This window comes from Gymnoscopelus braueri (genome assembly GCF_963280865.1).
Source record: "Gymnoscopelus braueri genome assembly, chromosome: 20".
Taxonomy (NCBI): Eukaryota; Metazoa; Chordata; class Actinopteri; order Myctophiformes; family Myctophidae; genus Gymnoscopelus; species Gymnoscopelus braueri.
The window spans coordinates 10,878,669-10,895,428 of record NC_137622.1 but is presented as its reverse complement, the minus strand read 5'-3'; the positions used below and the strand labels follow the sequence as shown (position 1 = coordinate 10,895,428).

Sequence of the window (16,760 nt, the reverse complement as noted above, 5' to 3'; positions counted from 1 at the left end):
CTGATCATTAGATTATGAGATATCTTGCATGCAAAAGTTGACATTTTGGCCTGCGGGTGGCGCTAGAAGAAAGGTCATGGGGTCACTCAAATAGGTAGGATTCTTTCCTCAGTGTGCATGGACGCATTCAACAAGTTTCATGGATTCATCATGAATTTAAACTGTATATTTTGATTGTCTATAATGTTTGTGTAGTTTTGTCCAGATTTTTTGAGTGTTATATGTTTAATGGATCACAACGTAAACAAGCCTTTGGCTTTTTTGTGTCAACCATTTGGAGTGTTTTTAACGTGTACTGCCTGTACTTGTCCCAAAATTGTCAAATTATTTAATCAGTCAATTAATCAATCAATGGAAAGCTAGTTTTGGCCTAATGTTTAGAGGAAAGCCTAATGGGTCACCCAAAATCAGTAGATACACAGCATATTAAAGCTGCACTATGTAACTTTCCTTTTCTACCCTGGATTTGAACCCGGTTTCCTGCGCAAGTGCTGACATTTTTACAATTGAGCCAATAGAGCCCGCCTGCTTGCTCAGGGGATAAATTGAATCTTGACCATCAGGTTAAAAAATTCTGCCAGATCCTGTGTCTAGGTGAGACATGACCTTTGACACGATCTAAATGTCTCAATAGAAGAGCAGGGAGACAAAATACAACCACCACAATTGTATGAGTTATATTGTATTAATATACAAATTTACATTTTATTCATTTTTTTTTTTTACATAGTGCCACTTTAAGTCCAGCCAGGCGTTTTTTAGATGTTTTGTTTGGGCCCAAAGTTGTGGGCAGACAGACAGACAGACAGATGGACAGACAGATGGACCAACTCATTGACCGACATCACCATCCTTCCTGCTGGTGAAGCTAAAACCATTTCACAGCTCACCTGGCACAAAAATCACCAAAGAACAACAACTTGTGTAAACAGTTACTACACTGTAATAGCATGCATTTCATTCTGCCTGCTATATTTACTTATGTGTAATGAAGTAATATACAATGATAATGTCCATTATGTGTAACATGGTTTAATATTCCCATCTTGATCTGATGGCTTTGGTTTGCTGCCGACTGACAAGGCTTTTGGAACTGGCTACCTTTGTCACATTATGTGTCCTTAGGGTAGGGCTGGGCAAATACAGCCCACATTTAGAACCAATTAGTAGGGTAATCAAATCATCAAGAATCAAGTTGTTTTTTCTTGTACTTGTGATCAAAGAATTTACACAAAATCAATTTATAATCGACTTAATTGAATTGTGTGATTAAGCACATAAGCCCTATATGCAATAGTATATTATAGGGCTAAAATAGTGAAATGCTAAAAATGTTTTCTAAATCCTAACAGTATGTTGCTATATCAGTGATGCTCCAACTTTTCCATGTCAAGGACAGAAATTATATGTATTTGGCCATGGTCCGGACCCCCCATCTCAAAATATGTTGTTCCAGGGACCCCCAGAAGCACAGATCGGAGTAAATCGCTTTAAAATCATATATATATATTCAAATATTTGCACACATTTTCCACGATTTTTAAAAACAAAATGTAGATCTACAAGCTCATAGTGCGGCTCTCGGTGCCACGCTATGAGTGTGGCACCGATGAGATATTGTATATCTGCTATTTTTGAATAGCCAAAGAAATCTTAAAATGACACAGATGCGGTCCCGGGTCGGTGGATGAACTAAAAAGGAAGTTTATTGTCTACACATGACCCAAAAAACATACTAAAACTATGAGGTGTGTCAGTCAGTGCTATCAGTGTCAGCAGATGGATGAGGGAGGGGCTAGAATAGATGATGAATGCAGGGTGTTGTATACACGAATCCACAGAGCGCTTCCCTGTAGGTATGGCACCGCCCCCTTTAGGTAGGCCGCCATTACTGTGGTGTCAATATCAGTCAGCTGCTACTACGCTGATATTGACACCGCAGTAATGGCGGCGCTACCTAAAGGGGGCGGCGCCATACCTACAGGGAAGCGCTCTGTGGATTCGTGTATACAGTGATGGAAGAAGTACTCGCATGTTTTACTTTAAGTAAAAGTATCAATGTATCAATGTAGATATACTCTGTTACAAGTAGAAGTCCCGTATACAAAATGTATTTGAGTAAAAGTATCAAAAGCATCGGCATCAAAAATATACCAAAGTACCAAAAGAAAAAGTACTCATTGTGCAGAATGTCCCATTTCACAAGTTCAAAATGTATAAAAAATCTTTTGAAAATAGCCGATCTACAAGCTCATGCGACGCATTTTGATATTGTAGATCTGCTATTTTTAAATGGCAGAAATATATATATTAGGTAGATTTCATGGATTTAATTTAAACTGTATATTTTGATTGATTTGATCATGTTTGTGTAGTTGTTTTTGTTGCACTGTTGTTTTGTCCAGATGTTTGAGTGTTGAATGTTTAATGGAACCAAAAGTTCCAACACACACACACACACACACACACACACACACACACACACACACACACACACACACACACACACACACACACACACACACACACACACACACACACACACACAGCAGGCCCTGCCAAAGCAGGAAGGCTGTCACACACACAGCTCACAGGCATTACTCTATGCTCACAGGTCTTGTGCCAGATAAGAACACAAGAAGACAGTGTTTTTGTGGGCAGCAGGCCATTGACTGAGACACTAGTGGATCCCCCCTGTTGACTTCGTTATGGTGAATTAAGTTAGAGGAGCCCTTTGCCCTTCTTCTACACAAAATTGAACCATAGAGTTGCTCCTCAAATCTATGATTTGATTGTCCCATACCATAGCCATCTTGAATTTAGCTCTAGGTGGTGATGATTAGACACACGTTGGAAATTACGACTATAGCCTCAAGAGTGGACCATGAAGTAGGACACTCGGCCATTGAGGACACCAGCCTACTAAAAGCCTAACATAACCTTTGCAAATAAAAATAAACCTATACGGTAAATGCCAAAAATGGAGACAAAGTTACATGTGAATGCTTCGTCATTCGTTTACCTCATTATTTAAAAGTTTGTAACACGATGTGTTGTTGCTTTTGGACAGAAACTTTTAATCTCCATATTTAATCCCTTTTTCTTCATGTTTCTTCATGAATGAATACTTTATTTTGTACTTTGTCGTATGACAATGTCGCATACAAGTAGTGGTCAGACAACATGACTAATTTGGTTGTTAGAGAGATTGAAATAAGAGTCCAGAGGGAAGCATGCACATCCCAACAAAAACGTTTCAGGTGCTGAACAACAATACGTACACCGGAGGAAAGGAAGGGAAGTTCGCACACTGTAGCTCCCAGTAGAACATCTATTTAGAGTTTTTCTAACTCTAAATAGATTTTCTACTGGGAGCGTCAGTGTTTGAACTTCCCTTCCTCCTATCCCCAAATATGATATCTGGACATGTCACAATGACCAGCCAATGACCCTTGTGTCTAAAGGTCTGTAATTCAAATAGAGATGAGAGAACAGACAGGACATTAGGACTGTGACATGAATTGTGATGATGGATGCAGGTCATTCTGCTGCCTGCTCGTGCGCGTGCTAGATTAAACCTATGATGTTGTAATGTATACTGCTGAATAAATCGTGAACATGCAGACTGGTCTGTCATCCTTGCTTGGGGTGCCTTGCTCCTCAAAAGATTCCACCACGATATGTAAGCATCCATTTGGACCCCCTCAAGGAACCCTGAGGGTCCTTGGACCCCACTTTGAGAACCACTGGCTGAGAGTTGTTTCAACTAATCCTGCCTCTTAGTATTGGCTTCAGTGTCCACGCACGCACCCCCTTTACCCGAATACAACATGTTGCTTAGAAAATGACAAGAGCAAACTATTCATATAGCGTATGATGCTACTGTATGAATGAATGTTAGCCCACTTTTTGAAGAATCTAAAACTACAAATACAAAATGGAGTGAAAGAGTTGGAATAGTGCCTCCTGAACAGATACATTTTTAGCACTGTGGTTATTAATAATAAAATATATTGGCTATTTGTGAAATGTACTTCACTACTTATGTTATGTGTCCATTATCCGAAGAAAAAAAATAATAATGTACACAAACACTCTTCTAGATGCAGCTGTTATCTGGAACAGAATATATGAGTTTGGCTGTCTATGAACTCTCACAATTGTATGGCGTGAGTATGGCTTGGGCATGGTGTTTATCCAAGGAGCAAATCATGTTTTTTGTATTTACCTGGTTCATAAAAAGGACTGCTGTCTCGCTATGTTAAATCTTGATTAAAATGCGAATGGAAAACCGGTATGTCATATGCTAGACTAGAGGATGGTGAATGTTGGAGTGTAATTTAATTCCTACTATCAACTTTCAGCACTGTTATTTCACTTCAAACACACTGATAAATCAAGCTGACAATGCCAAATAACTTGGGACAATGCAATTACATTATGTTTTATTTGGTTGTTAAAATTACATGCCATTGAATTAGGATGTGAAAAACATGCAGTGTACAGATTTGCATATCATCTTGATTATCTCTCCAAATGTTTTTTGATAAATGAATGCCCTGACTGAATAATAAGTGCATTGGATCCATTGGAACACAGGTTTTTTTTTTTTTCATTTCCTGTCAAGTATTAGTTTTGGACATCCAAGACTTCCACCCGACAGCAACGATATGTAGAAGGTCTTGTGTGTGTCTGGTGGTGGAATGTGGAGCTCACTGGAGTGGAAAAAAGGCTTAAAAGGTATCTTTGATCTTGGTGTTTGATAGTATTACCGTGACTTCTATCTTTGGTATGACGATGGTCATATCCTCATTTGATCCCTGGCTTGTACTATAAATTGGAATTGTCTCCCTTGGGGACAACGAAGTCTAAAGTCTAAATTCAATCAAACTTGGTAGCTCTTAGGGAAAATTGTCTTTTGAAGCCAGATTTTTTTTTGTAAGCAAGTCGGTTAAATGAAGCTGCTTCTTCTATAAATGTTTAAATACTTTGCTTGGCCTCAGGCTTGTCTATACTCTATACACAATGATTATGGTTAAAACATTTTGGGAGATGTTCCAAATACATCCATTGCAGGCCATCTCACCGCAGTATCATCCATTTGGCTTAGGTGTCATACTTCATTGGGGTTTAGGACCAATCAAGAATATGTTGATTCATGTTTGTTTTTTTCCTCAAAAGGATGCAATAGGTCATTGCATTATCTTTTCAAACATTTGAAGTGGCAAGCTACAGTCTGGACCACCATAGAATAATAATTCTCAACTATGAACACAAGCTTAAAATGTAATTACAGTAGGAATTTTCCATTCATAAATCACTGGGTCTCATTGAGTAACAGTAAATATAAGACAATTCTGACATTGACTAACACTTGATTGTACATATCTAAATCTTCAAACATTAAAATGGAATAATATATCATTTTTGTAGCAATAATTTTGAGAGGCTATGGTATGTTGTGATCATATCATAGCAGTCTATGTATTCCAATAGGAATTCCAATTAGCCTTTTCTCTCATTTGTACAGTGGTCATCAGCATTGGGTCAGCATGGGTCCAGTTTTTCCCAAAACTGGACCCAAGCTGGAAATCTGGCCCAATAATGCTCCAGTGGTTTACATTAGCAGTATCTAAATATAAATATATAAAAGACATTACCAAAATAAATAACCTAAGAAATAATATGATGTATTTGTGTGTGTGTGGGTGGGTGTGTGAAAATAAATAACCCAAGAACTAATATGTGTGCGTTCGTGTGTGTGCTTGGTGTAAGCTCTGATACATCATACATCAAGACACTATCAATATCAATACCAATCAATCAATACCATGACAATCATCCCACAAAGTCATTGATTTAAGAACTTTAATTCCATCCTATTTTGTTCCATCTTGATAAAACAATTTAGAAAAATGTTCATGAGCTTAATGTATTGAAAACACTGACTTAAGGCATTTTTGATTTAAGGCACTTCAACATAAGGCACTTGTCCTCTGATCTCTTACTCTGTATCAAAAAAATAATGTGACTGTCCTGTGACTTGATGTTCTCATGTACAGTACAAAGCCTATTCATGAAAAGCAGAACTGAACTCAACCCGCAGATGAAATTGCTTATTGTAAACAAAACCTGCATTTTTTCATCATCATTGTTAATTTTTTATTTGTATATTTGGGGCTAAAAATATTCCCAGGGTCATGACATCACAAAGCTGTGATATGGACACACAGCTCCCCCAGCAGCAGTAACTAAGTAAGTTTACTCAAGTACTGTACTTAAGTAAAATGTTTTGGTATTTTTAATCTACTGGAGTATTTCCTGTTTTCAGTACTTTTACTTCTACTCCACTACATCAGATTCAAATATTGTACTTTTACTCCACTACAATTATTTGAAAACTTTAGTTACTAGTTACTTTGCAGATTTTTATTATTATTACAAAACATAGCTACATTAACCACTTCAGCCCTACATGTATATATATTTCGGCCATTTGAAAATAGCCGATCTACAAGCTCATGATGTGTCGCGATGCGACACATTGTGGGCTTGTAGATCGGCTATTTTCAAAAGATTTCACACATTTGAAAACTTGTGAAATGGGACATTCTACACAATGAGTAGTTTCTACTTTTGGTACTTTAAGTACATTTTTATACCAATACTTTTAACACAATTTTTAATTCCAGACTTTTAATTGTAACAGAGTATTTCTATATTGCAGTATTGATACTTTTACTTACGTAAAGGAATGTTGTACTTTTTCCACCACTGTCCCCATGCAGTGACTGACTCTGAGGATCTAGTTGGGCATTTTTGGATCTGACATGTCGGCTCTCTACAATTCAAAGCTGCAATCCCTAAGATGTATGCCCTATCGCTTTCTACAGCTAAGCTAAGACGGAAAGTCCTTTTGGGCAGGCCAAATATTACATTTTGAGCTTCATGCAATATTTTGTCAACTAGTAGGCGTCCATACTGTAGGATCTAACTTTTTCAATGGAAGAGTAGGGAGACAGCCTCTAACCACTGCATTTGTGTTAGTTACATAGTATTAACATACTCTACCATACAGATTGGTTAAAATGATTAAAAAGGTTAAAAAGTTATGGATTGCAGCTCTAAGTTGTACAAAATATTATACACTAAACTTTTGCCGTGGACCATTTTTCTGAAGAAGTCTACACACATAATTTGAAGGATTAAATACAGTAAATTATCACTCAATAATAATCTATGTATAATCTCAAACAAAAGACAACACTGCTCAGCAAATCAAACAATGTTCCTCGCTGACAACATTGTGTGCTAAGGATGTATGAATGTATTTATGGAGATTTTATGTACTGTCTTTGCCTGTTTGTGTCTTTAGTATGCTACTGTATTAATGTCTGTGCGATTCAGTGTTGTGAACGGGATGTGAAAACAAATCTAGCAAATAAAGTCTAATATTACACTAAATAAACAGAACAGTAATTTTATACAGCACACAGTGGAACCATTTAGGATAGTGTGATCAAACTTAACTTAAAAAGTGACCATCCTGTTTTATATAACGTGTAGGACAAACATGTATATATATATCTTACATATAATATATAATATATATATATATATATATCTCATAGATACATATCAACACATATTTTGGTTATCACAGTTTTTAACTACTTCTATTGTGAACTAGCCACATCAATAAAGGTCTTATAACTTTTTTTTACCAGAAGAGTGCCTTGTTTTTTTTCCTTTGTTGCAATATATATATATCAGTTTTACTACTTCAATTACTAATTACTAATCATCATTGTGCTGACATAAGTTATCTTCAAAACATAACACATAAAATACCCTTTTCCTGTACACTGTCACATTCACTTATGCAACATTTTCTCTTGTTCATTGAACACGTAAGGCATTCAATTTCCTTCACACTCTCCTCAGTCCTATTGTTTGTGGTAGCTGAAAATAGCTTCCTGTACTATGAAAGAACTCCTTGTAACTCCTTCACAGACGAACTCTCCTGAGCTCTCCTTGAACACCTCGACATGGATGTTTGGGATGGGGGAAAATAAACAACGACGAACACAATACAGGCAAAACCACTTATGTAACAGTGCCATCTTTTCTCCGATGACAACCACTGATACCGACTGTATCAATAAATATCAATAACTTTACATATACATTCTGCCGCTGGGTGATGTGGAGGGGTCATCGGATCCTGTCCCAGGTTGACACCTAGTTAGTTTATTTCAGTGTCAATATTCAAACGAGGTTTTCCAGCACAGAAAGTGTTGATGCTTCCACTCGGTCACAAGAGCAATTACCCAGTCACAGGGTTGCTCATACCCACCCTCCATCTATGACCACCATTCATGATGGGGATAGAGGAAATAAAAACAGTTAAGCATTGGGTAAAATAAATAGTGGGAGTGAGAGAGAAAGTGTGTCAGAAAGTGAGACAGTTGTGCATGTGTATGTGTGTGTTTTTAGCTTAACCACTTTCAACCTGGCATCCCTATTTTGGGCATGTCATTAAAGGCAAAATATTTTTTCCAAAATGTTCTAACGGTTTCAAAAAAGATTTTCTTTTTTTTAATAATAATAATAGAAAAGTGAAAATAGCCGATCTACAAGTGGTTAAGCTTTTGAACAGCAGCATCTCATGTATACCAAATGACAGAAAGTCCCATTCAGATGACGGTAGAGCGATAGCCGGGGTCCGGCGTGGCCATGCAACTGGAGCCGTCGGTTTTGACCATGGTGCTCTTGGTGGTCGAAGTCTGGGAGCCCAGTGCCCAAGCGCCCCGGCCGGTCCTGTGGCAGAGACGCTCGCGGTAATTCTGAGCGAAGCAGAGCAGCATGAGCGGGTTGATGCAGCTGTGAGAGTAGCTGAGGACAATGCTGACATTGTAGACGTAGACGAAGGCGCTCGTCGGCCTGTTGTTGCTCAGGTTGACCACTTGGATCACGTGGTAGGGAGACCAGCACAGCAGGAACAGGCCGATGACCATCAGGACCGTCTTGGTGGCTCTCCGGGCCCAGACGGTCTGCTTGCGCTTGACGCGGCGCATGGAGCTGAACACGTGGTAGAGCGTGAGCGAGTAGAAGGTGCTGATGATGAAGAGCGGAATGATGAAGCCCAGGATGGACTGGTACAGCGTGTACCAGTACATGTCCCCGGGGCCGTCCAGGTACATCATGCACATCTCCATCTTTCGGGTTCGAACCACCTGGGCGTACATCATGACGGGCACGCTGAGGAGGAAGCTTCCCAGCCACACCAGCATGTTGATGACAATGGTCCACTGGATGGTTCGCCTTTCCGAGGTAGGGTGGACGATGGCGATGTACCTAGAGGGAGGAATTTAGCCAATTTAGAATTAGGGACACTCGTTAGAGAGGGATTACAGTGTGCAACAGAGATTCGCTCTGGATAAGAGCGCCTTATACAGTAAATGCCTAAATTGTAAATAAAGGCTTTGTTGGAAGAGCACAGAGTTCTCTTTAAGAGATAATTGTCCTCCTTGACAAGCTGCGAGAATTGAATCAGGTGCGGTGACACGACAGAGCCAAGAAAAGGCTTCATTATATCCCTCCATACCCAGAAAACATATTCTTCTCTTTATTTGGGGAATCACGTAGACTGTATAGGTCACTTTTGATTGATTGACTGATCGACTGATTGATCTTTATTGACGAAATGCACGAAGCATATATTTGTACACATACTGTATGTATGTCAATAGGATAAAACACATTAATGTTGATAACTTATTTTCATTGTGGAAAGCTATGTGCGTGTGTGTGTGTAAACTAAGTGTCATTGTTAACACACGGACTGACATGTTGGCACTTGGCACACAGACTGACAGGTTGGCATACAGACTGACATGTTGGCACACGGACTGATAATAAAATGCCTAAATAAAAGCGTTCCTGTAGTTCATTTTCATTTGGCCCTCCTTTTTCACGCCTGCTGTACTGGTTCTACAGTTGTATGTCAAACATTGACTGCTTCAATCCAACTAGTAGAGAGCCGCCGGCGCTTTCTACTAGGTCTGCACACATCACGTCCCTTAACCTCAACATATAGTAGTGAGCCTTGCCGAGCCCTGAGGCCCACAGGGCAGGAGTCTATCTCCTGTTTCCTTAGCGTGAGGCATCTTGATGTACAAGTACACCCCCTGGACATGACGCTAGTATGTCGCAGGGACTTACCCCAGTCCAACCCGTGAACACACAGTAGGCTCTTGACTTATTTCAAAGAACACATGAGTTCAGTGTTTCCATAACAGTAGAACACATTATGTTACCGCAAATGTAGGACTGACAACAATATCTGCACGAGATCGGAACAAGCAACGGTACAGTTAGGTCACATGTGATGCAGCCTTGAGCGAGATAAGCTTGTTATCTATTTCCTTCATGAGTAAAAAAACGTTCTACTGTTAGTCAATCTCTCTGAGTCCTCCATTACATCAGGGCCAACAATGTTCACCTGTGCAAAACACTTTCTAATTGGAATCCCATACTTTAGTTATTTGAAGTGTGGGAAATCCTCGCACCTCCAGTATAGATCTTATTTTAGTTGTGTAGGAAGAGTACTGTAAATATAAGTCCAGAAGGTGAAATGCTTCACCCTCCACTAGAGTGACATCACTTTTACTAATGTTCCATTCCTGCTGGATCTTTGTCAGAGGAATGCATCGAAACTTCAACATTATTGTCAAATCACTTACTTTTCAAGTGTAAAAGAGTGGGTGAAATTTGTTTTCTCCATACAAACTACCCACAAATTGCAGTTATAGTACAACATAAACAGAAAGAAGATAAAACCAACAATATCAAATATATCTACATAAGATGATGTGTGCTAAATAATAATAATAATGATAAAACATATAGAAAGTATATTCTCAGTTATATACATATACTGTATACATAAAGTGATCGTGCCAGTGTAACGCCAATAGGTGTATTCAGTCATTATAAACATAAAAGTGATAATGCCTGCCAGTGTGACAGTCTTTGTTGCCAAGACTGCCATGGCAACAGGGCTGAGTAATGAAGTCAGTAAGGGCTATAATGAACAACCCAGAAACACAAAAGCAGACATGATGGAGTGCCAAGCCACGTTTGCCCGACTGCATGATCACACAGTAAAATCTTCAGTGGTAATTAAGGCTAAATTAGGCAAATCAGAGTTTTCTCTTTTGAATGGCTTGTTCCTGATCATGCAACAAGTAAATTACTACAACTTCTTTGTTTGTATTCACACCAAGTGTCGCCATGGAACCAATTAGATATTTCCAGTTATAATATAACTGGATATGCAGCATAATCACTGTGTGTGTGTGTGTGTGTGTGTGTGTGTGTGTGTGTGTGTGTGTGTGTGTGTGTGTGTGTGTGTGTGTGTGTGTGTGTGTGTGTGTGTGTGTGTGTGTGTGTGTGTGTGTGTGTGTGTGTGTGTGTGTGTGTGTGTGTGTGTGCGTGCGTGCGTGCGTGCGTGCGTGCGTGCGTGCGTGCGTGCGTGCGTGCGTGTGTGTGCGTGCGTGTGCATCTGGCTTAGCTGTTTGTCTCAAAACAAAAACAAATTCTGGACAACCTGATACATCATGACTGAAAGCAGAGAACAGATCAATCCATTATCAATGTGATTACTAATAGAACATGGAGTTGTCAAAAGAATAGGTGTTTAGATGTACTAGATTGCTGGTTGATCCACCAATGATGAATCAATGTCTGATATCTGCAAGAGTGATACGCAACCTTATCAATGGAGACCTTAAAAAAGATTTGAAATGTTACTCTCAAAGTGAAGCTCAACTAGTCCTGATACAAAAATATGATTATGCTGTATGATGTTGTGTGGCTGAGTCCTGTATTTTATTAAGGAAGATATTGCATTATAGACATTATAGATTATCTCTGCATATGGGCTCTGCATAAGGGCAATGCTTGCAAATGTATCCAGGTTAAAAACTGAAATCTTGTTATAGCCAGCAGTGTGCTGGATGTAGCTATTTTTCAACATTTTGTTGAAACACACTCTGTGTGTGTGCGTGTGCGTGTGCGTGTGCGTGTGTGTGTGTGTGTGTGTGTGTGTGTGTGTGCGTGCATGCGTGCACTGTGTTTGCAAGTGCGGGCCAGTCATGATTGTCTAAAATGGCACACTGTATTTGAGGCCTAATAGCCTAATGTATTTTTTTTAATCATATTTATTATTATCATGTTTGTGAGCTGTGCCGATCCCAAGAGCCAGTGTTCTTTCTGCCTTTACCCAAAGTTCTTTACAATGTGCATTACATTCACCATGCAAGTCACCAATCTGCTCATGACACCACTGGCATCAGAAATGGTGGGGTTCAGAGATCATATTTAGAGACTTTATTGCCCAATCTATCCACTGCTGTTTACACAATGTTTGTGAAACGTTATTGTCCAATTTTATACCAAGACCAAGTCGACTGTCATCTGACTGTGAAAAACTGTGATCCCATAAACAAAAAGCCCCTCACACACACACACACACACACACACACACACACACACACACACACACACACACACACACACACACACACACACACACACACACACACACACACACACACACACACACACACACGAGAAATACCACATCACGGTTGTATAACTCAGCCAACCAGCTGCCATTTACAACGTGTCTGTCTAGACTCATATAGTATATAGTGAATTAAGACTTCAAAGAAATTTCATGATTTATGTTGTTTATGTTTTATATTTAAGGTTTTATGAGGTCACAATGACCTTGATCTAATTCGAATCAGTTCATCCTTGAGTCCAAGTGGACGTTTGTGCCAAATGTCATGACATTTCCTCAAGGCATTCCTGAGATATCACGGTAAGGGTTAGGGTGTTGGGTTAAGGTTGGGAGTGGGACGGACGTACAAACAACCTGGAAACATAATGCCCATGCAGCTGTTGCACAATAGTATATATTTCCCATTGGCCCTCTCTTGCTTATTTCAGATTTTTCTAAATTAGATTTTGGAACTTTGGTAAACGTAGGCCTATAATAGAACACAAACAAAAACTAACTTAGTGTATATCCTTTGTCCATATTAGGCATACTGTACCTCTTGTCTTTACAATTTTCTCTCATAATTAACTATTTGGTAGCCTGGTAAACCACCCAGGTTGCAGAAATTGAATTCCGCGACCGGGATGGTTTACCAGCAGTGGTGTTTTGGTCGCTACACGGCACACCACGGGACACCACCGCGTTCCACTGGAAATGTTTCACGCCCACGACCCACGTGCAAAGTATGGCCAAGTACTCAAATGGCTACTTTGCATAACAGGTTTCCCGACGCGCGCGTGCATGTGACGTCATTAAAATACCGTTCCCCTGAAAAGAAAATCACCATTACACCACTGTTTACCTAGGCTAACTATTTGGCAGTGGTGTGTTCTAGGTTTTTTCAGAGGGCATACGATAATCATTCCCTGTGTGTGGTCGTGGTTACGCTTGTGTGTGGTCAATGGATGAAATGGTTAGGGCTACGCTTTTTTTTTTTAAAGTTCTGCACGTCATACTATGTATAGCGTAACATGGCAGAACACATCACTGGTCACAGACAGTCAATGCCAAATAATGCAATATGCTATGCTATCTATAGTGCATTGTGCATATAGACCAATCATTTGTCTATATAACCGGCCTGCGAGCGCATGCTGGTTCTTATCAGTGTGACGTCGTCTGTTAAGGGGTCTATAGGCTACATGTAGCCTAATAGGACATATTCAACTACCACTGCTGAAAGTGAGGGTGTTTGCATTGGTAGACAGATGGAGACATTCGGATGGAGTTCACAAGAGAAAAAAGAGGAAGAGTTCGGTTAGGTTAAGACTTTGGCCCCTGTCAAAGTCTTAACCTAACCCCCCCTCCCCGAACTCTTCCTCTTTTTTCTCTTTTTTTTTCATACCAGTAACCTGTAAGCTGAATATATGACGTTATGTATAGTAGTGTCTGTGTATATCTGTCTGTCTCTTATCCACAAGTTTCCTAGGGCGTTGTGGGCATCACTTCCTGTCAATTTGATCCAATCAAATCCTATCCAATCTAATCAAATCGACAGGAAGTGATGCCCACAAGTTCAACCCCTAGGAAACTTGTGGATATGTCATCATGATTTGTGTGCGTGGGGATCTCCTTTTAAACAAGCTTAGTGCTTTTATGAGCCTTCCAGTTTAGTAGACCTTGTATTGTGAATTTCTACTTCCATGTACTGTTGTTCTCATGTCTTACTAAATAAAGTACATCAATCAATCAATCAATCAATTTGAGGAACTTTACATGGGCAACTGAAAAAGGCCCACCTAGGTTTATTTTAGTTTGAGGATAGCATGGTGTTTCATTTTTATATATACATCTCATGTTCCACTAGTTATTGCGAGAAAGCGTCATAATAAGGCAATCTGGGAACACATTCGGTTATAAAAAATCGTTTAAAGGACCTGTCTTTCTTGTGACATGACTGAAGTAACCTGGGAACTGGGCCCTTTTTGCTGAGTACTGGACACTTGCGAGAACGGGTCCTGTTTCTGGTGAAAACTGGGCACTATTTGGTCCTGTTTTGGGGGAGAACTGGGCCCTATTTGGTCCTAATTTGGGGGAGAACTGGGCCCTATTTGGTCCTGATTTGGGGGAGAACTGGGCACTATTTGGTCCTGTTTTTTTGGGGGGGGCTGGGCTCTATTCAGGGAGATATGGGCACAGTCATCTTTAATTCGTTTTAGAACCCATTTCTAATGACTCATACCCTGCTTTAAAACCCACAATCACTGTGGGCATGTACAGGAGCATTGTATTTAGTGTACAACATTTACATTTACATCAGATGCATTTCACACTTCATGGCTGACACCCTAATTGATTATTAGCCTGCCATACTCACCCTATTAATTTTGTCCAGGGCAGAGTCAAATGAACTGTAGGCCTACAGGCTATATGAACAATTAGATCTCCACAAATAAATGCGGATAAAGTAACATCTACTCTTACAAAGTGATAAAATGACACCATGAACTGAGAACACAACTTTTATAAAGTTTTGCTAAGGGCCTGTTGCACACCGACCTGGCTGTAAGTAAAGACATAAAATGCACAAGAAGATGTTTTTTTTTTTTTTTAAACTTACCTGTCAATGCACAGAACCGTAACAATCCCCACCGTGGTAAACTGGTTGCTCACATCCACCACAACCACCGCTTTACACATAAAGTTACCAAACACCCACTGTCTGTCTCTGACCAGCTGGTGGATGTTGAAGGGCATCACCAGCAAGAAAAGCAAATCGGCGATCGCCAAGTTCAGCACGTAAATATCCGACACCATCTTCTTCTTGCACGTCGCCACCGCGAAGATGACCAGTCCGTTGGCGACGACTCCAACCGAGCAAATAATGGCATAAATCGATGGAAATATGTGCATAAAAGTGGCCACGTCGATGTGACTGTAAGTGGAAACAGTTGCGTTGGAACATGACGAGTTTGTCGAGTTATTATCTGTTCGATCACTGCAGAATATGTCCGTATCGTTCATCTTCAGACCTTCCAATATAGTCTCTCTCCTCCTGCGTAATTAATGCCGCACAGGCAGGAATTAGCGCGTCCAGGACCAGGCGCTGTCAGCCAGTCTCGTCTCCAAACTTCTCCAAAGCTCAGTGATCTTCTCTCCCCAAGGCTGTTTTCTGGAGTCTTCTATCACGTGGAATGCTTAGACTGGTCAGTGGGAAACACGGAGAGAGAGAGAGAGAGAGAGAGAGAGAGAGAGACAGAGACGGCTATAGAACACGGGACAGGAGGACGCACAAGTACAAGGATGCCTGCTTTTATCTAGGGATGCAAAACAGAACTGCGCGTAACCGTGCGCCCCAGCTGTGCGCCTCTCGATGGTAACCGGAAGACTCGCCCCAAAACACGGTCGCCCCCCCCCCATTTGTTTTCGCGGACCGCTCGCCCCCAGCGGTTCTTGTATTCTTGTATTTTGTTTTACTGAGGATAAGGTTAGAAATAAGTTTAGGGTTCGGCATATTTGTTTTACTGAGGTTACGTTTAGGAATAATAGGTTTAGGCATAGTTTTACTGAGGTAACGTTTAGGAATAAGGTTAGGTTTAGGCATAATTTTACTGGGATTACGTTTAGGAATACCAGGTGGCGACCGTTCAGAAGTCGCCGGATTTGCCCCGGGGCGACTGTGTTTTGGGACGAGCGTTTTGGTATTCCTTCAATGACTGTAGTAGCCTACAACTGTCGGCTCAGTGAACACATGCTATAAATCCAATATAGTTCCCTATTTCCCTCCCTTCACTTTCCATTAACATGACGAAATCAAGCAGAGTATAAAGCTTCATGTGTATTATTAGGACATTTTCGAGGCAGTTTTTGTGCCTACTTGTGCCTACTTGCGCTACAGGCCTACACAAACACACATCCTTTTTTTTTTTTTTACACATTTAATGAGATCAATTACGAATTGAGTTCAGTCTGATACAAAGTAATAATAAAGCAGCAATAACTGGAAAAGTACATCCCTTTACCATAACCTGAAAACATTTTAAGGCGTTTGAAATGTAGCTTTTCTACAAGAATAGGCTAATAGCGCCAGTAGGCATATTACTTTTAATTATTTCATTTACAGACTAGCCTGATGCCTAATTGATAATTAAGTATTAGCTTTAGTTTGGTAGGCTACATCAGGTCTAGACTA

The 16,760-nt window shown here is 40.0% G+C and overlaps 1 protein-coding gene across 1 annotated transcript; it reads right to left on the bottom strand.

The window, feature by feature from the left end:
* Positions 1-6,562: 6,562 nt before the first annotated feature.
* mchr2b (melanin concentrating hormone receptor 2b) lies at positions 6,563-15,765 on the bottom strand. The gene is made up of 2 exons (XM_080415868.1): positions 15,189-15,765; positions 6,563-9,357 (listed from the first exon to the last, which is right to left on the bottom strand). The coding sequence occupies exons 1-2, from the start codon at positions 15,590-15,592 to the stop codon at positions 8,697-8,699; spliced, it is 1,065 nt and encodes a 354-aa protein (XP_080271994.1). The 5' UTR covers positions 15,593-15,765; the 3' UTR covers positions 6,563-8,696.
* Between the last annotated feature and the right edge of the window lie 995 nt (positions 15,766-16,760).

What these genes read in the sequence shown, in the direction of transcription:
- mchr2b (XM_080415868.1), bottom strand. Translation starts at nt 15,592, where the DNA reads ATGAACGATACGGACATATTCTGCAGTGATCGAACAGATAATAACTCG. An exon ending in ACGGTTCTGTGCATTGACAG is followed by an intron (nt 9,358 to 15,188) that starts GTAAGTTTAAAA and finishes TCCTCCCTCTAG; the next exon opens with GTACATCGCCATCGTCCACC.